This window comes from Anas platyrhynchos, chromosome 2, assembly GCF_047663525.1.
Source record: "Anas platyrhynchos isolate ZD024472 breed Pekin duck chromosome 2, IASCAAS_PekinDuck_T2T, whole genome shotgun sequence".
Taxonomy (NCBI): domain Eukaryota; kingdom Metazoa; phylum Chordata; class Aves; order Anseriformes; family Anatidae; genus Anas; species Anas platyrhynchos.
Window position 1 is genome coordinate 106656353 of NC_092588.1, and position 19036 is coordinate 106675388.

At 41.2% G+C, this 19036-nt stretch overlaps 3 protein-coding genes across 5 annotated transcripts in view; all 3 read left to right on the plus strand.

Moving 5' to 3' along the window:
- NUP153 (nucleoporin 153) overlaps positions 1 to 19036 on the plus strand; it is an 88993-nt gene that overhangs the window by 23929 nt on the left and 46028 nt on the right. The window lies entirely within an intron of this gene.
- LOC140001659 (uncharacterized) lies at positions 3391 to 9357 on the plus strand. Its single transcript, XM_072034035.1, has 4 exons — positions 3391 to 4002; positions 5005 to 5199; positions 7573 to 7938; positions 9173 to 9357. Exons 1-4 carry the CDS (start codon positions 3675 to 3677, stop codon positions 9352 to 9354), a joined length of 1071 nt encoding a protein of 356 aa, XP_071890136.1. The 5' UTR covers positions 3391 to 3674; the 3' UTR covers positions 9355 to 9357.
- LOC113842094 (tRNA selenocysteine 1-associated protein 1) lies at positions 9842 to 18123 on the plus strand. Of its 3 annotated transcripts, none has more exons than XM_038173643.2 (7): positions 9842 to 9926; positions 10922 to 10998; positions 11093 to 11223; positions 11773 to 11904; positions 16113 to 16308; positions 16877 to 16922; positions 17727 to 18123. In XM_038173643.2, the coding sequence occupies exons 2-7, from the start codon at positions 10969 to 10971 to the stop codon at positions 17861 to 17863; spliced, it is 672 nt and encodes a 223-aa protein (XP_038029571.1). In that variant the 5' UTR covers positions 9842 to 9926; positions 10922 to 10968; the 3' UTR covers positions 17864 to 18123. The 3 variants fall into 3 exon arrangements, with proteins under 3 accessions (XP_038029571.1, XP_038031496.2, XP_071890149.1); XM_038175568.2 differs by lacking the exon at positions 10922 to 10998 and adding an exon at positions 12810 to 12929 and having other exon boundaries at positions 9900 to 9926; XM_072034048.1 differs by lacking the exon at positions 9842 to 9926 and adding an exon at positions 12810 to 12929 and having other exon boundaries at positions 10954 to 10998.

Consider the following 19036-nt stretch of genomic DNA (forward strand, 5'->3'; position numbering starts at 1 on the left):
AATTTGAGCACCATACTGCCCCAGCTTTGCAGTATCGTCTCACGTGTCCAAAAGCACCACAACGATAACATCGGCAGCGGTGTGGTAATTGGCTACTAGGGGGTGGTACTTGACCACCGGCGGTTTGCAAAGGAGCGAGAGCTGCAAGGACCTGACTCTGTGTAGACTGAACATGCTCTTTCACAGCCTGTGCCTGTTCTCGCATGCTGTCACCTAATTGCTTTACTGCCTCTACTAACATAGCCTGTGGGCCTACTGGTACCTGAGCCATTCTTTCCAACCCTTCCTCGATTGTCCATGTCCCGGGTAAGGAAGCCAATATAGTGCGGGTAGAGGGGTTGCTATTCTGAATTGCGCACTGGTTTAATATCATGCCCTTGAGGTAATCGGGCACCCCTGCCGCCTGTATGGCGTTTGCTACGCGATCAATAAAAAGCCCAAATGGTTCCTCTCTACCCTGTTTGATTCCCATGTAGGAAGGTATTCCCCCTGGCCCCTTTATCCAATCCAATGCTCTTCTGGCCGTTCTCATTGATTCCTTGGCTTTATCAGGTCCCAGCAATGCCTGTGCTTCTGTCCTAAAATACAGTCCTATCCCCATCAACTCTTCCAGTGTGACCCCATGTAAAGGGTCCCCCGGCGCTCTTATCACTGCGACTGCTTCTTGACAAGCAGCGTGCCAATGGGCATTAAATAAGAGCTGCTGGTGTTGGGTCAAAATTAACTTCATTATGTTGCGTATGTCTCCTGGAAGCAAAATATTTGTTCCCCAAATGTAGTCCAGCATCTGTCTCGTAGGTTCACCTTTCAGACCTGAGTCATTTACTGTGGACCGCAGCTGAGTTAACAATTTCCAGTCCAAATTCACTAGATTAACCGTAACATTACCCTGGGTGTCCGGCGGTGAGTAAATTACCGGGAAGGCCTCTGGAACCAATTGTGCAGCTATCTCGTGTTCACCCTCACGTAGGGCCTCATTTGCTATTTGGTTCCACACCCTCTGCCTCTGTTGAACACCGTCTGTAAACGGGCTTGTGTTTTTTCTGTCTGGTTTTTGCTCTCTTATTTCCTCGTCCATCTGAGGGTTAACAATAGCAGCTCTTCCTGGCAATCCCAGTCGCTCTGTAGCGGCAGCAGCGACTCTCTGCTCAGCCTGATGTATAGCTAAGGCGTTAGTGACAGCTTTCCAAGGCTTCGATAATTTTTTAGCAGTCTTATTGTCCTTAATAACTTCATCAAACAATTTGTCCCCAAATTTGCGCCACTCTGCTTGTTCAAAGACTGTATCCGGATTGATAAAACAACCCTGTGCTACTCCATATGCTAATAATCCTGGTAAATCCTTTTTGCAGTCTATACCCTGCGTGCTCCGCTTTTCTAAAAAGCATTTTAGCAAATCATACGCCGCTTGTGTCTCCATGCCTTTATTTATGCTGTTGCAGCCTTTGCGAGACACATGACTGACAGGGACCCTCTATAGATGCCCCCGGGTGCGGGGATTCCGCGTTTACGTCCCGTTACGTCCCGTTCACCTCTCAGGCTGCGGGTGCGGGGATTATCGTCCCTTTTACTTCAATTTCCTGCGCGGTTCCGTTTCCCGCGTCTCTCACCGTGAGTCCTGTGTAGAGTGGTCCCGGGTCGTCCTGGCTGTCCCGGCTGAGCTCCGATGTCCCGGCGGCGCTCTGGTGTGGCAGTCTTGGCGCTGTGATGTCGTGGCGCCGCTGGTGTCCTGGTCTCCCTGTGTTACGATGTGCCGGTGCCGCTGGTGTCCCGCTGCGCTGCAATGTTTGTCCTGGTGCCGCTGCGATGTCCGTGCTCGGCTGCGATGTCCTGCTCCGGTGCGATGTCTGTCCCGCTGCGATGTCTGTTCAGGCCCTGTTCAGGTCCCAGCCTGTTCGGGCGCCATTTGTTGCGAAGCACGGCCGAAAGCACGACAGACACCAGCAGAGTCAGATCATGCTGCTCCATTTTATTGCCCGAATAGCCTAACTTTTATAGAGAACTTTACAGGGGCGGACAGTGTTTCACACAAGATTATTGGTCAAAAGCACTCAGACAAAAAACTATAAGAAAACAACCCCACCTGCAAGAAAAGAACCCCCCTTTTGATTAGCAGTCAGGAAAACAACCCCCTTTGTGATTAGCGGTCATGTAGACCTAGTCCTTGAGGCCAGCTGCTGGTAACAGTATTTTCTGAGTTCCTTAATTGGGCGATGTGGGAGTCACTGCCCTGGGAGCTTCTCACAGTTACTCTGGCAGCTTGGCTTGCTCAGCTACAGCAGGCCCTGAGATTCCTAAGGCCTACCCCTGGTTGCTTAAAGCAAGCTCAGATCGAACAATTGTTCCACGGGCACATGTCCACGTCCTGTATGCCAATTCCCAACATCCTTTATGTGTTAGGATGTAACTGTAAATGAGGTACTAAGAGAACTAGCTAGATGGTCAATGTTTCATTTTAAGTAAATACAATTTGTGGAATTGAAAAGGAAATGTTTGTAAAACTCGACGCTCCTGTCCCACCTTCAGCCCAGGTGCAGAAAGAATAGTAAAGAGTTTCGGTTCTAAAGATATTGCAAAAGCTGCAAATCTGTGACATTCACTTTATCAGTTTAAAAGAAGCAGAATCTAAATCCACATTGTTCAAAAACTTCACTTCTGATTTAAAAACAAAACAGCAAAAAAAAAAAAAGCAAACAAAAAACCACAAAACAACTACGTTCAATGTACGTTTACGAGCAACTTGAGCTGCTGTTCAAGATGCGTTTCCTTTAGTGTTTCTGTATTAGTAGCTTGTCTTTTCTGTTAAAATTGCCACCTTTGAATCAGGAGTTGTCCTGTGTGCGATGCATTTTGAACAAATATTGTAGAAAATTAGACAGTTGTTCAATTGTCTCGAGTTTTTATTATTTAATTAATATTCAGCATCTGTGGGAAAATACTGCATGGATTGCTGCTTCAAGTACAAACTTCCGTACATTTACTAAAGTAAATTTGAGTCATCTGTTACGGAAGGAGGAGCTCTAGAAATTTGATTCGATTGGGCATCGCATCTTAATGAAATTGTATTATTTCCATTCCGCGTTGGGCTGTCAAACCTGTCAGCTGTTTGTTCGTACTTGTCTCAAGCAGTGCAAATTTTGATTTGAAACTTCCTCGGAAACAAAGAGTTAAATGAAGCTTTAAATAAATGTTCTGTTGTGAGCCAGTGCAGCATATGAAATTTCATCCGTTTAGATAAGATTTCTGGGGCCTTCCTGTTGCGCTGGGTCTGAATGTCTGGTTATAACCATTGGCACCTGAGTTGAAATGTTTGTCCCCTAGTAAAGTCACTTAGTTGCATGTAGTGAGGTGCTGCGCTAACAGTCTGACTTATTTTTTCTTGCTCCCTAGACTTTGGATTTTTGAAAACACACTCTTCTACATCTGCACAACCTACAACAAGCACAGTGATTTATACTAGGCCTGCAATAACAACTTTTTCTGCAGGTAAAGAGACTTCTAAACAAGCATCATACTGGCAATCTGATACATGTGACCCTTTTCTGCAAAACAAAGACATAGACAACAAATGTGTAACTTGTCAAGCGACTAAAGCATCGACAGTCGAGACTACGAAACAGACAATAAGTTCAAGCCAATGTGACACCTCAAAGCCAACAGCGCCCCCAGCAGAGATGCTGGGCTTTGGAGACAAATTCAAAACAGTAGCTGGAACGTGGGATTGTGATACCTGTCTTGTCCAAAACAAACCGGAAGCGACAAAATGTATAGCATGTGAGACGCCAAAACCTGGAACGGGAGTAATGCCTGCTCTGACATTACCAGTGGTGACAGACAGCTCAGTGACAGTGACATCCTCCTCGAGCAGCACTGACACGACACTCACTCTGGACTTTGGAGACAAATTTAAGAAGCCGAAAGGCTCTTGGGACTGTGCAATATGTCTTGTATCAAATAAGGCAGAAGATAACAAATGTGTAGCTTGTCAGTCTGAGAAACCAGGTATGGTCCTTTTTATTTTTTCCTGTTGTTTCCATCTTAGCCTCTGTGAATCTTGTACAGAAGAAAAGTACGTTGCATTTATGGAACATTTTAAGCAACGTGATTCCCAGATCCAGTTGATGGATTAGAGGCTGCCTGCAGGATTGGTTTACAGGCACTTCAGAGGTCTCAGCCCAGGTTCCAGCCTGTCGCATAAATTGAAGCGGTTGTGAAACCTATTGGTACGGAGCTGGATCAATGCAAATATGCCCTGCTTTGCAGCTGGTGAGGGAAGATGGCTGGACTGGGTGACTTAATTCAAAAACGACGTACTGATTTTTCACTGGCGCAAATGAGAACTCCATAGAAAGAGATAAAAATTGCTGTGTGTTTTCTCTTTCAGAAATAAGTAAAAATAATTCCAAAATATGGCCCAAATGCCTCTATTCACCATTTGTATGTAATTGAGGCAAAGCCAGATTTCAAGACAGTGCTGTAGTCTTAACTGGTCTTAAGCTAAAGCAGAGAGATGCCTATGAAGGTCAGTGATAGGCTTCAAGAAAGTGAGTGACCCGCTGGGTAACTTGTTGAGGGCAGTCCTGGGTTGTTTCCCATTGTGCGCGACTGTAATTGATTTTGAGCGTGGTTGTATTGTTTTTAAAATACGATTCTGATTTTAACTTTGACTCTAAACGTCACTTAATATGCCATTACATCAAAAAACACCTTTGCAAATATATCTGGGATGAAACAATTTGAGATGGACTAGATCGGGCTTTTGTAATCATCCTGTACAGTAAGACTGAAATTTCGTGAGGTAAGGTAATGGATTTCAGTCAGAGTTGATTCTCTTGGACTTCTTTGTGGGTTTTTGATGGCTTTTGTTTTTTCTGGGGTGGAGGGGGGCGTCTCAGAGTTGTTTTGAACATTTCTGTGGGGTCTGATAAACCAAATTTAAAAGTTAATGTTCATTTTATAGTTGATGTTCAAACAGGATGGTTAACTGTCTTGTTTTTCTTGTAGAGGGTCTAACACCTGTGACCAGTAGCAGTGCATCGACATTTTCTGCTCCTTCTGGAGAATTTCTGGATTTAGACAAATTTAAGAAGCCTGAAGGAAGCTGGGATTGTGAGACCTGCTTGGTTCGAAACAAAGCAGAGGCCACAAAGTGTGTAGCCTGTGAAAGTGCAAAGCCAGGCGCCAAAGCAGATCTCAAAGGTAACGCTTACTGATTAAAACGAGGATGCGTGTTCTGTGTTTTATTTTTTGTTTTGCTCTGATTTTTTATTTTCTTACTTTTCAAGTACAATTATTTTTTCCTTTGAGGTGTGGTGTAATTGTTCATTTTTCCTATAGGAATATTGCCTCGATAAGATAACAGCTGTTTCCACACTTTTCCCCAAGAATAAATTTATCCTTTCTAGAGAAAAGCTTTCATTAATGACATGCTTGTTCTTTACATGCCCTACGTGTTGTTCATTTGGAGTGCAGACTAAAAACATGATCTTTCAAAGAAGTTTCTGTACTTTTTAAAGCCAGGTGGTAGACAGAAAACACAATTGTGAAAAGGTTGATGTAGGGAGGAAGCATGGGGTTTTCCTGTTTTACTGTTTGGTGGGTTGTTTTTTAAACAGTTTTGACTGGAAAGATCAGGACTAGAGTGTTGTTAAAACCTTCATGTACTGCAGGTACACCATGTGTTACAAACCTGATGTTCACTTATTTCTGCAGGTTTTGGTACTGCTACTGTGTCCACAAATGCTGCCTTACCATCGTTTACATTTGGTGTTCAGTCATCATCATCCTCTGAGTCTTCTCATACGTTAGATAGCACGGGAAGTTTCAAATTTGGAGAACAAGGGGGCTTCAAGTTTGGCATTGCCTCTGAATCTGCATCCTCCAACAATGTGGTTGGGGGATTTAAGTTTCCTAGTACACCAGGGGACTTCAAATTTGGAGTTTCATTCTATCTTTTGTCTTCGCTTGTCTGCTTATGTCCATCAAAGAAGAACTCTGAAACTATACTAGAAAAAAATTGGTGAGATTCGATATGTTCGTGTACTAGAGCTTTAGAAAAAGTTTAATTCATGCATTGTGTGTTTTCTGCCCTAGTTACTGATACGTACACAATTAGCAGCAATTCCTTTTTTGATCTCAATGAGTTTTGACACTAGGTTTAGGCAAAAAATTGTGACACCTTAAGGAACTTAAGGAACTTAATCTTGTACAAGCACAGAAGTTGGACTGTCTCAATGCTAGCAGTACAGCTGGTGGTAAAATCATTAGTATGGTGAAATAGAGGCCTCACCCGAGCGTTTTTCAGAGAAGAAAGAGATGAGAGCGAGGATCTTACTCCCATGTACTTGTGCCTGTGCTACAGAGCGTAGTGCTGTTTCTCTACTACTACGAAAGTCCAAAAATCACTTAACAGTCACTACACAGTTCTGCTTTCCTTTACTTTGTTAAAAGGCTGCAGTAGAGGATTGGAGTTCTTATTGATGATCACTGCGTGGAAAAATTCTGATTGCTAACTGTCATTTGTATGACTTACCAGCCATGCTTTAGAGTATGGAATTCAGTATTAATTCCAGAAGTGGTCAGGGAAAGGACGTTGGCTAGTAATCCTGAACAAAAGCAGTGTTGAGGGCTATACTGATTTTAATCGCAGTATTCTTCTAGTTGATCTGTTCCTGAACAGATCTGTTTTGGGGAGATTTGGTGGCAGGGGAGGTGTGTGTGTTTGTTTGCTTCCCCTTCTAGTTAAAGTTCTGGGGTTTGGTTTAGTCAGGAAAATTTCATGAGGCACCTTGTGTAAAAGGAAGTGTTAACCAGCATTTTTCACCATGATGTAGTCCCTTAAAAGTGTCGTAGATGAAAAGGGGCCATAAAGGCTGGGGGAAAAAGTTAGTGGGAAACTGAGAGCAGGAACACATTCAGTAATGAGAGAGCAGCAGCTTAGGGAAAGCTGATGAATGACTTTAGCAGATAGTTCTATTTGAAGTGTAAAACAACACTCAGTACTTTGTAACGGTGGTCTTAACAGCAGGTTCTTCTCCATGGCTCCTAAAAGCACGTCTTCAAGGCATTCAGGTGCAGTGAACTTAGCTGTAAGAGTTGGGCTGGTAAGCTTGGCCTGATCTGAAGCTGTAGGCACAGGGCTGTCATTTCTGAACAGGCTACAAAAGAAGCTGTACCACTGTGCTTTTCAGTGCTCCCTTTAGCAAGGCCATAAAACTGGTGCAGGCAATTGATGTTGTTCTTATAAGAGTACCTGAAAGATATTTTTGTTTGAAGAGGTCAGAGGTACTGCTTAATACTGGTTCAGATAATTACAGCCAACTCTTGGTGTTTGTGACCAATACATAAAGCCTCGAGACTGCAGGGGGGCGTCCTTGCTCATCACAAGTCTTCCACTCCTTGATTTGTGGATGGCAGCAATCAGCATGTTAAATCTGGATCTGACGGAATCACCAGTACCTGGAGCGTAACCGAGGTGTCGTTCAGGATTGCTCTTTGTACAGGGATTGAAACGGAGTCTGCTGTAGTTCCTTTGGCGTCTTGCAGTGGCTCATGTCGTGTTCTTCCTCTCAGATCAAGGAGCAGCAAAACCATCCTTCAGCTTTTTGAGCTCTGCTTCCTCCAGCGCAGCCATACCCACCACTTCAGCCAACAGCAGCAGCGTGTTTGGCAGCGTCACCTCTTCCTCCAACCCTGCACCGGTCCCTGCACCTTTTGTGTTTGGACAAGCCAGCAACACTGTGAGCAGCTCCACATTTGGCAACTCTGCAGAATCTACGACATCTCAGTCCTTTGGCTTCTCCCAAGAAAACAAACCAGCAACCACATCTTCCAGCACTGGTGTAGCCGTTGCTCCGTTTGTCTTCGGTTCAGGAGCCAGCAGTAGCAATGCAAACCCTGGATTTACCTTTGGAGCCACAACCACATCAAGTTCAACAGGTACATTTAAAAAGACGTTTTTCTCATTTTTGCCATTAGATAGCAGACCAAAGAAAAACGTTAACGCAATAAATAATGGAATGGGTATTCCTGCTAGCTTAGCAGTCCTTGGAGACAGATGTAGTATCTTCCTTACAGGTTCAATTTCATTTTGATCTGAGGGCTTAATCTTGTCATTCCTGGAAATTAAATTTACACTAATTTTTGTATACCACATGCAGAGAAAGAGCCATACTAAATTACAGCCATAAGCAGATCAACTGAACCTGCAGATTAAGCCATCTTTCAAAAATCTTCGCAAAAGATTTGTTGTTGTTGTTGTTCCAATGCAGAAGCCTTCAGGTCTGTGTTAACTGCTACCATTTATGTTTTTCTTCTTGGAAAGAAAAGCAGCCAGCCATTCCAAGTTACGGTGCAGTAGATGGTGTTTTCTGTTGCACGATGGCTGCTTACATTACATTCCAATTAATAGTGCTGTTGAAAATGTCCCTTTTTGCTCAGCAGATGTGCTGTATGTTCAGAGTCATTGTTCAATCACGTATTGTTGTTTCATTATTTCTGCTGGCCTTGAAGAACCGAAACAGCTAATTGAATGAGCTTGTTATCCGTTATGGGAAGGGACAGAATTACTCTACTAAACTGAGTTTTTGAGTATAGTTAGATTCCTGCAGGCGTGATTTGGCCTCCAGAACTGATAATGGTAAACACTTGGACAGGGAAGGGGTGCAGCTGCTGGCAAGAATGAAAATACAGGTCCTAATAGATCAGGAGCTGTATTTTGAACCTTTATATATATATATATATATATATATATATATATATATATATGCTGATTTATGTATTTTAATGTTCTATGTATATATAAGTGATAGAAGCAGCTCTTAGTAAATATAAATTAACGTGTACCGTTTGTGGGAGTTTGTTTCTAGAACATGAATGCCTAAGACAGTAATTTCAGCCTAGACAGCCAATGTGTTTGAGATGAATGTTGTCCGAGTTGTTAACATGCACCTTTTCTTGTAAGTAACATGAAAAGCAGCCAGCCGGGATAGGACTGAGGTAGTTTGTTGTTTTACATACTTGCCTGTAAACATTAAGATCTATCTCAAATATTTGAAGTATTCGTTTACCAGACTTGGAAAATGTGATGCGTAGAGTCATTCTGCAACAAAAACAAACAAACAAACAAAAAAAAAGCCCTGCATATACTGAAATTTCTCTTCTGTTCCCTGAGGGTTGTCCTCTTCGTTTGTGTTTGGCTCTGGGTCTTCAGCACCTGCTGCTGGCCCAGCATTTGGTGCCTGTCAGCCAGAAGAGGTGGAAGACAAGAAGATGCACCTAAGGAAAGGTGCAGAGAAGGGTCATACTTATCTGTGCTGTACCCTGCTTTGTCTCTTAACATCTCTGCTCCTTTAGCAGGTAGGAAGTACAACTGCTTGTTTCCAGCTGTGTAACTGGTAACCACAAGCAGATACAACTTCTAATTTGTTTCTAAATGTGTGTGGGGGGGGACTTGAGGAGTTGTAGAAAACATGAAAGCTTATATCTTTGTTGCCTCGCTTTTAATTACTTCAGAACATGGAACTATTAAATTACAATATTGCATGTTCTTTTAGAAATAAGGATAAGGTGTAGGTCACTTAAAAGCTCACGATTTCTTAGTGTCTTGGACAACGCGAAAACGTTGTGGACTACTACAGTTTAAGAAAATGAAGAAGACTTCTAATCGTAGTCCCCTTGGCTATGTATCCTTCTTGTCATGGCTAAAACAATTGAGACACATCAGAAATGAAACTCCCGAGTTGTGAATTAATAATATTAAAAGCGTTGGACAGGGTGAGCATCTAAGAAACTGACCTCAAAGTTAAGATTATTCTTGCCCCTCCCTCACATTTTTTTCTAGCTGACGGACTGCAATAAACTGAGCGTTTGCAGCTGCATTCCTTGAGAAAGACAGAAGACAGATTCTTTCAACCATGGCAAACCAGGTAAGATCCTGTGGTGAGAAATTCAGGTTTGTAGTGTCTAAATGGATCCCAGAACCATACTCAGAATTCCTAGTAAATGTAAAGCTGAAATGGCTGGCTCACTCTGAGTTGGGTGTTCTAGTCCTGTGATTTCCTCTGCTAATTTGGTAATTGGTGGTTGTCCTCTGGATGCTTGATCATAACAACCGAAGCAGGTTGGGGGCAAAACGTTAAGCTTTGCAGTTTGGATTATTTGAGCATGAGTTCTTCTGAAGGATCTTGTGAGTAACACTCTCTAGGTAAGTTATGTAGAGGTGTTCTAGAGGAAGAACACTAAAGCCTGCGTAAGTAAAAGCTACTGAAAAACGCCAATCATATTTTTGGAAATCCTTGTTCTTCAGAATACTAAATGAGGGAGGCAACCTGTGTTGTTATGGCTGTTTCTCTCCTCTTTTCTGTAGTTATCACACTTCCTTTTTAACTGTGGCTTTTGGGGTGTTTTGTTTTTGTTTTTGTTTTGTTTTTGGAGGCACTTTTTTTTTATGCCTCTTAGTTCCTGGCCTTGCATCTGGGTTTTGAGTTTTCCCCTCAGCCAAGTTAGTGCCTGTTCCTGGTCTGCTTTCTCCTTGCGTTCCATTAATGGGCCTCCTGTCGTCGTTCCTGGCCTGAGAGAGTGACTGGCAGCTAGGTAGTGAGGAGAGGCATCTCACATAAGGAAGAAGAATTCCTAGGAAAGGGGAGACAGGGACAGATGAGATTTCTTCTGAGCAGGAGTGATGATTTCCTGCCTGTTCATCACTCACTGTGCTACTGAAGACTTTTTTTTTTGAGAGTCCAAGAGCTCAAATGGAGCACAATCCAGTCCTAAGCTAATTAACGCATAGGATTGACCAGCATTGAAGGGCTAACTGCTTTTTTCCGAATTCCAAGAGGAAGCTGTCAATCCTTTAGCCAGCTTGACAAGTCAGGGGAATATGGCTGTTCATACAATCCTTTGGCTCTGTTATTTTTGCCAGGCGTTTTCCCCAGAGGCTGCTTTCCCTCATGGGAGGCGGAGGGAGAAATGGGACCCCAGGCTTCTTTCAAGGGCAAGGTGAATATGGGGAAATCACCTGTGGTGATGGGGAGTCGGAGGGAGGAATGTAAATGAGGCTAAATACTATAGAGGTGTTTTTTTATCCCAACAGGACTTGCTTGGGAAAAAACGAGAATGCCTCCAGGCCTACAGCTGGTGGAGAACACCACAGAAAAAACGAAAGAAAAAGAACAAAATAAACCCAGGAAGAATAGAGTTTGTTAGTAGTAGTAGTTCAGCCAGGTAAAAACCTTTTGAAATGAGAAACTCTGCCTTACCTGTTTGAATTGGTAGCGAATGCCATCACTCACTTTTCAAATTCCAAAATGGGTGGTGTGGTTGGTAAATGTTGCATTGGCAATACGTGTCTATAAATAATGGTTTATTTGCAGTTGCTGTCTCCCATGATCACTGGGAAGCAGTATTTCTACTGCTACTAGTCATAGCTCCTTTGAATCGTGGCTGTGGTTTAAGTTGATCATTTTTCTTGGTATTTTTATGCTGCTTTCTTGTTCAGGCAATAAACTATGCTTCTTCTTGAAACAAACTGTTGCAAGTTGTCAGAAAATGGGTCCTTGTTGCTGAAACAGTAGAATAGACCCAGAGTAATGGAAAACTTTAGATTAGAGTGGTGGCATTGCAATTTTCTACGCAACTCAGTAGAGTTCTGTACTTAGTACTCCTTACAGATTTCTCTTTTTTAGTCTGATGATAACTAACTGTGAATATAATGGGAATCAGCTATCTTAGTCTTGAACCTTAAAATTGTTCTTTCTCTCTCTCTTTTTAAAGACCAGATTATTCAATATTTGTTGGGGAGCTTACCCCAGAAGTGGGTGATTTCCAGCTCTGTGACTATTTCCTAAAGAGGTATCCCTCATGTATTGACTGCAAAATAGCAACAGACCTGCTGGGATATTCCAGGTAATTCCAGTGCAAATGTGTAACGTTATCAGTGTGTTCGCTTTTATAAGCGATATGTAAGAGCTTGCGTCGGAGCTGTTCCAGTGCTTTTTTTCTGGGGCACGAAGAGTGAGATTAGTCTTTAGCACTGCTTTTCTTAATAGCACAGATCCTTGAGTGTTTTTAAGAGCTTTCCAGTTAGTTCAGGCAGTTACTGTGATAAGCTTCAACTTACCCATATGCATATCTACATGGGGGAAAAAAAAAAAAAGAAGAACTAGAAGCTGTGGGAGGAGGAAGAGCTGTGCACTGAAATCAGCGCTGCTGTGTGTCTACTTAGTCATCTGCAATACTGAAGACAAAATAATTCCTACTTTGTTTGGGGAAAAACATAAGCCCTGGCAAATCTTAGGGGGTTGGGGGATGGAACCTAATGTTAGTAGTAAATAAAGTCTAGCAGAAACTACTGGCCATGCAGTGAGTCAAGCAGGAATGAGCGAGTTTGCTGTTCAGACAATGCTGCCTGTAACAGACTAATTCAAGAACCTTCTGAGAAAGCAGATAAAAAAGAATGTTAGTGTTATGCAGTGGTAGGAGTGGGTTAATGCTAACTGATTAACTGCTGTATATGCAGAAATATGGAATCTGATTACTTACGCAGATAGCACTTAAAATGTATTGTTTTGCTGGCTCTTAGCGAGTTGCATCTTAATGCTACCAAGGAACAAGCTTTTTGCTTCTGGCCCAAGTTGTTTAATTTGGTGAAAGCCTTTTCTGTGCATGTGCACATGCCGGAGAGGTTGCTTAAGTAATGGAAGCTCTAGTAGCTGCTATCTTGTTTTTTTGTAGAAGAAAGAAATTGAATTCATTAGTTTTGTAACTGTTATGCATACTAGAATTTGTTTTCTCCCTTTTGAAAATTGTAGAGGGTATGCCTACGTCAGATTTGGTGAGCAAGGTGATCAGATGAGGGCACTGCAAGACTGCCAGAATGCACCAGGTCTGGGGGGAAAACGAATCCGGCTGAGCATAGGAATTTCTAAAAGGTAACCAATGAGTTGTGCATTGATACAGTTATTCTAAATAATCAGATTCTTGTAGTTCTGCCTTTGTAAAGTCTGTGGCCCTTGCTGTAATGGCTGTACACAGGATGCAGTCTACAAAACCAAAAATGCAGAAGTGCTATGTTTTGACTCCCTGGATTCATCAACCTGTTTCAGGATGGCTGGGGGAATCCACCTCTTATGTCTAGCCAGACAGTGTCACTTGGGCTTAGCTGCCATTGTAACCAGCCTTGTTTCTCAACAGTAGCAAAGCTGAATGCATTCGTAAATACTTTCAGGTTTGGGCCTATATGAAGTAGAAGGGACAACAAGTGGTTTTATACGCTGGGGAGTTCTTGTTCTTAGACAACTAATTCCCAAAATCTGGGAATGCAGGGAGAAAGCCAAAGGAGTTTATTACTAGAACAGGTGTAGAATACTATTCTTTGCTTTTCATGAGCTTAGGGCAACGGGGAGTTTAAAGTTTAGCACTTCCTGAGAGGGTTTCTTACTCTACTGGCTCAGTTCTATCATTTATTTAGGGCAATTTAGGTCTCTGAATAGTTAAAGAACCGATACCAAATTTGATGAACTCTGATTCAGGATACTGACAAAAGAGGACTTCATATAAACAATTCCAATATGTACACGAGGTTAGCTTGTGTGTTCTGTTAAACAGTAAAAAAATGACACTTGTTTCTGTTTACCTAGCATAATTCTGCAAATGTTGCCTCCTGCTTTAGAACAGAAATGCTCTTCTCCAACAGAGCACTGTCCAAAATGTCAGTAATAGCCAAATGCTGAATATTAATTAAATAATAAAAACTCGAGACAATTGAACAACTGTCTAATTTTCTACAATATTTGTTCAAAATGCATCGCACACAGGACAACTCCTGATTCAAAGGTGGCAATTTTAACAGAAAAGACAAGCTACTAATACAGAAACACTAAAGGAAACGCATCTTGAATAGCAGCTCAAGTTGCTCATGAACGTACATTGAACGTAGTTGTTTTGTGGTTTTTTGTTTGCTTTTTTTTTTTTTGCTGTTTTGTTTTTAAATCAGAAGTGAAGTTTTTGAACAATGTGGATTTAGATTCTGCTTCTTTTAAACTGATAAAGTGAATGTCACAGATTTGCAGCTTTTGCAATATCTTTAGAACCCAAACTCTTTACTATTCTTTCTGCACCTGGGCTGAAGGTGGGACAGGAGCGTCGAGTTTTACAAACATTTCCTTTTCAATTCCACAAATTGTATTTACTTAAAATGAAACATTGACCATCTAGCTAGTTCTCTTAGTACCTCATTTACAGTTACATCCTAACACATAAAGGATGTTGGGAATTGGCATACAGGACGTGGACATGTGCCCGTGGAACAATTGTTCGATCTGAGCTTGCTTTAAGCAACCAGGGGTAGGCCTTAGGAATCTCAGCATTATCTGGGAATGCAGGGAGAAAGCCAAAGGAGTTTATTACTAGAACAGGTGTAGAATACTATTCTTTGCTTTTCATGAGCTTAGGGCAACGGGGAGTTTAAAGTTTAGCACTTCCTGAGAGGGTTTCTTACTCTACTGGCTCAGTTCCATCATTTATTTAGGGCAGTTTAGGTCTCTGAATAGTTAAAGAACTGATAACAAATTTGATGAACTCTGATTCAGGATACTGACAAAAGAGGACTTCATATAAACAATTCCAATATGTTCATGAGGTTAGCTTGTGTGTTCTGTTAAGCAGTAAGAAAATGACGCTTCTGTTTCTGTTTACCTAGCATAATTCTGCAAATGTTGCCTCCTGCTTTAGAATAGAAATGTTCTTCTCCAAGAGAGCACTGTCCAAAATTTCTTTGCCAAATTTCTTTATTAAATTAATATTTTTATTTTGAAAACAAGAATAAGCCGCAAACATGTTTTCTCGCTTTGGCTATCCAGATGAATGTCAACAGTATTTTCAGATTTTCCTTCCCTACAGAACTGTATGTAGGAAGAGTGCAGCTGGAACCAGAAGATGTAAGATGATGTATCTTCTGTTTGTTTACTACAGTAACAAGACAATGGATTACCTCTTTATTAGAACTTGTGTAGCTTTACAGTATTGAAACAAGCGTAGGTATTAAAAGACACATCAGTAACAAGTTTCTGAATGGCTGAGTACCATGCTCTCTTAGCATTGAAATACCCAGCCACTGGATTATTTTCAGTTGTTTGCTTGTTTTGGAAGCTGTTTCAGAATGCCTTCAGCTTGTATTCTTGACAAAAAGCATAGAACTCACTTCTCTGCATCCCCAGTTCAAGTCAGATAAATTGGGCACTGCAAACACAGAAGGCCTGCCTGTACAGAATCAGTGAAGAAAAGTCTAAACAGTGGATTTTTTTTGAATATGCAGCTGGGTTATCTGAACGTATTTTATGCAATGTACATCAGTTTTAGTATAGATAGCACTTGTCTTGGTTCTTGTCCGTAGTCTGAAGCTGCCCTGGAGAAAATCTTGAAAGGGAAAGTAGTGAAAACTAATTAGCTGGCCCTTTCTTCTTCAGAACCGCTGTATTTTGTAATTCTCCCACTGGTAAGGCTTCCTACTGGACAATTGTGATTATGTAGTTAAGCAAGACTGACTTCACCTGAGTGGTATACTTGGCAGCTGTTGAATGTTTCATGGACTTTAAACAAACAAACAAACAAAAAACTGAGCAGGTGGAGGTAGGCATGGCAAACTGTCAGGCAGTGTCAGATGCTTCTTTGAAATGGATAATCTGACTCCATTCACTTCTTTCTGGAAATAAGATCTAGTAATTAACCAAACAAAAGACAGAAGGGTTAAGACTGCATCTTTAAAGCAGCTGTGCTGGATAAATGTCTCTGGTCTTAATGAATCAATCTTTAGCAAAGGACAGAGACTTAGCAGCAGCTTGCTTATGCCAACGCTAAAAATACTTGCTATATACAGGTAACAATGTCAAGGCTCTGGAGTTAATCCATGAAAACAATTACTTCTGGTATTGGCAAAGGTGAGGATGTTTGCTTCTGTATAGATGGGGTTTTGTGCTGTGACTTGTAGTCACCTAAGTGACAGCTTTTAGGAAAGCTTCCTTTAAACTTTGAAGTACGGAAGCTGACAAATTGTTTAAGTTCAGAACTGGGTTTAGGGTTTGTTCTCTAACTGTATGCAACTTCTCGTGTTTCAGACTGAAAGCAGAATTCCAGCGGTACCAGTCATACAACTATAATGATTATTACCAAGATTATCAGAACTACTACTCGCAGTGGAGTTACGATGCTTATGCTGAGTACAACTACAGCTCCTATGCTCCCTATGACAGCATGCAGGCTGTTGGAGACTGCTCTTTAGGAGATGCTGTAATGGCTCCAGCTCTTTTTGAGGTAAAGATACTGCACACTTGCTATGAAGTATTTTTTGTTGCTATTTCACAGATAATAAGCGGTGCAGATTTGTGTGAATTGGCAAAAAAAAAAAAAGAAATCCAAAGCTGAAAACATGCTTTCTGCTTAGTGTGAAGGTTAAAACAGCAGGTTCCATTCAGAGGTGTTTGTATTTAAGTTTATTAAGTTTGTATTTAAGTTTATTTTAAGCTTAAATATTAAATCCATAGAATTAGTGATATATACACCATTTTTTGTTCATGTATACCAAATAATGGTTTTGACGGCATAACTGTATACAATTCTGTTCCTGTTCTTCTGATTTGCTTTGCTTAATGCAAATTAAACAGTTGCTGTAAGTGGTCTTATTGTGGTCAGTTTATCAGTTGTGACCTCCAGAAGTGCCTTCTGACCTGTACTGTAATATTGGCTTTCTTTTAAAAATAAATATGAAATGCCATCTACCCCTGTAGTCGTAGGAAGAAGGAATGGGTTGAGAATGCAGCACTTTGAATCTGATGCTTTCTGAAATGCGTTATGATTAAACTTAGCCTTTTCTGTCTTTCAGGAATCTTCAGTTATGACTGAAATCAGTGATGACCTAATGACTGAAGGTAACAAGGGTTCTATCATTGTGACTTGAGTGTAGCCATACTTGTGCCTTTTAACAGTACAAGCCAACCTCTACTGGATGAAGAACATCTTGAAAATTCAGCTGATGCAAAGGTCAAACCTCTGTGGGGTTGATCTGCATGCAATCAGTTGGGGTTTTAAAGCTGATACGGCATACACTGAGTGCATCAAGGAAAATGGGACGCTGTCAGTGCTTCGCAGCTAGTTTCGTGTAACTGTGCCTTCCTTCCCCTTTGAAAATGGTCTAACACAGAACTTGTGTTCTTCGTATTGATTCCACTAAGCAGATTCTATATTAGAAACTCAATAATACGCAAAAGCTTTGTTCTCCACCCCGAGGTAAAAGCTTATGTTGCAGCTTCCAAAAGGAGGATTCGGCTTGCTCTTCCAAATTTGGTACAAAACGTAATTGTGTCCTGGAAGGTTTGCAGAGTTTTTCACGTGGAGGCATTTTGTGTCAGCGTTGAGAAACTATCTTGTGTAACATCTATTAGAGTAGAAGTGAATTAAATGGCTCTTGGGAAGGTCTCATGGCCGATTATCCTTAAACGTCATCTTTATTCGTCTTTCAAGATAAAGATAATGCAGTCCTAGCCCGTAGGATTCCCAAAAGTTGGAGTTGTGAGGTTTAACATTTTAGAGGACTAAATATCTCACTAAAATAAGTAGATCTAATAGCTTATTACATATAGCTTAAAATACATCTTATCAGCCATTTCACATGAGTGTTTTTTGTGTGCATGCCTCAGATCCGATACTTGTACTTACCAGGCTTTTATTTTCAGATCCACAGCTCTACTTGGATGTTGATGAAATGAACAGACAGTTTATGGAGACAAGCGAAGAACTCTACGATTCACTCATGAATTGTCACTGGCAACCTCTGGATACGGTCACTTCTGAAATCCCCTCTGCTATTTAAGTGTCTTATATAGCATGACCGTTATGACCAAGGTGCTAAAACTACATTTCTTCTACGTTATTCTAGCTCATAAGTTTTAAAGCACAATGATAGGTTGGGGTTTTTTTGCTATGCTTTTGACAGTTTCTGTAATCTTTTTGTTCATCACTCTCTTCTTGGAGCATCATGAAATCATGTAAATATTCTAGAAATGTAAAGAGTTAAATGGGGTCTAAAGATAGACTTGCCTGTGTAAATAAAAATTTGTTTCTGCAAACCTGCCAGCAAGGGATTTTACTGGTACCTGTGTGCAGCACGTTCTCTTCTGGCTTGTGAAACTTAACAAGGTAGTAAGGGTATTTCATCTGCCTTTATTTTTATATGGGTGTTAGGACACAAGCAAAATCTCGTTTTCACTTGTTTTCCTGGTCACTTAGGTAAGTGACAAGCCAAGCCCTTCATGTGCTTGCTTAGATTGGAAGTGTGTATGGGAGACACTTACAGGCCTTGCTGTGGAGCACCTGTCTGCTCCTTCCTGCAGGCTGCTGGCTCTAACTGTACTGCTGATATCTGCTAGGTCAGCTGAAATTGGCTTCTAAATCTGGTATTTTAAGCATATGGAAGCATAGACTTGAACTGCCATAGCTACAAACATCCCATGGAACGAGGATGAAGTCTGTTGGCACTCTGCATCAGCATTCAGCTTTCCCTTGACCTTCTTACTGGTAGACTTCTCAGCTGACTTACAGCAAAGAAGTTGCTGCAATATAATACATATTCTTAAGCTAACAAAAAAAAATCTTGGAGAAAACAGTTTGCTGGCTTAAAGAAGGAAAAATAACACCAGGAACAATAAAAAAAAAAATCCTAGTAACAGCTCCTTAAGTTATATCCTCTGCTACTCTCTAATTTCTCTGGTCTTCCTTCATTCATGGTAATGAAGTTTATAAAGCTTTGGTAGAAGGATGACAGTATTCAAGTCAAAGGAGACGAGAGCAATGAGGAAAGCTTTGCTTGAAGCTAGAGCGGTCTTGCAAGTTGCTGCCTTTATATGCTGTTCTCATCTCGAAGGGTGTAGAGTATTTTCCAGTCATAGGGACTCCATAACCCTATGAGTATTAAGAAATAGTTGCTAATTAACAGTGTATATAATAATTAACTGAGGCTGGAAACAAAAGAATATTCTTCCAAGAA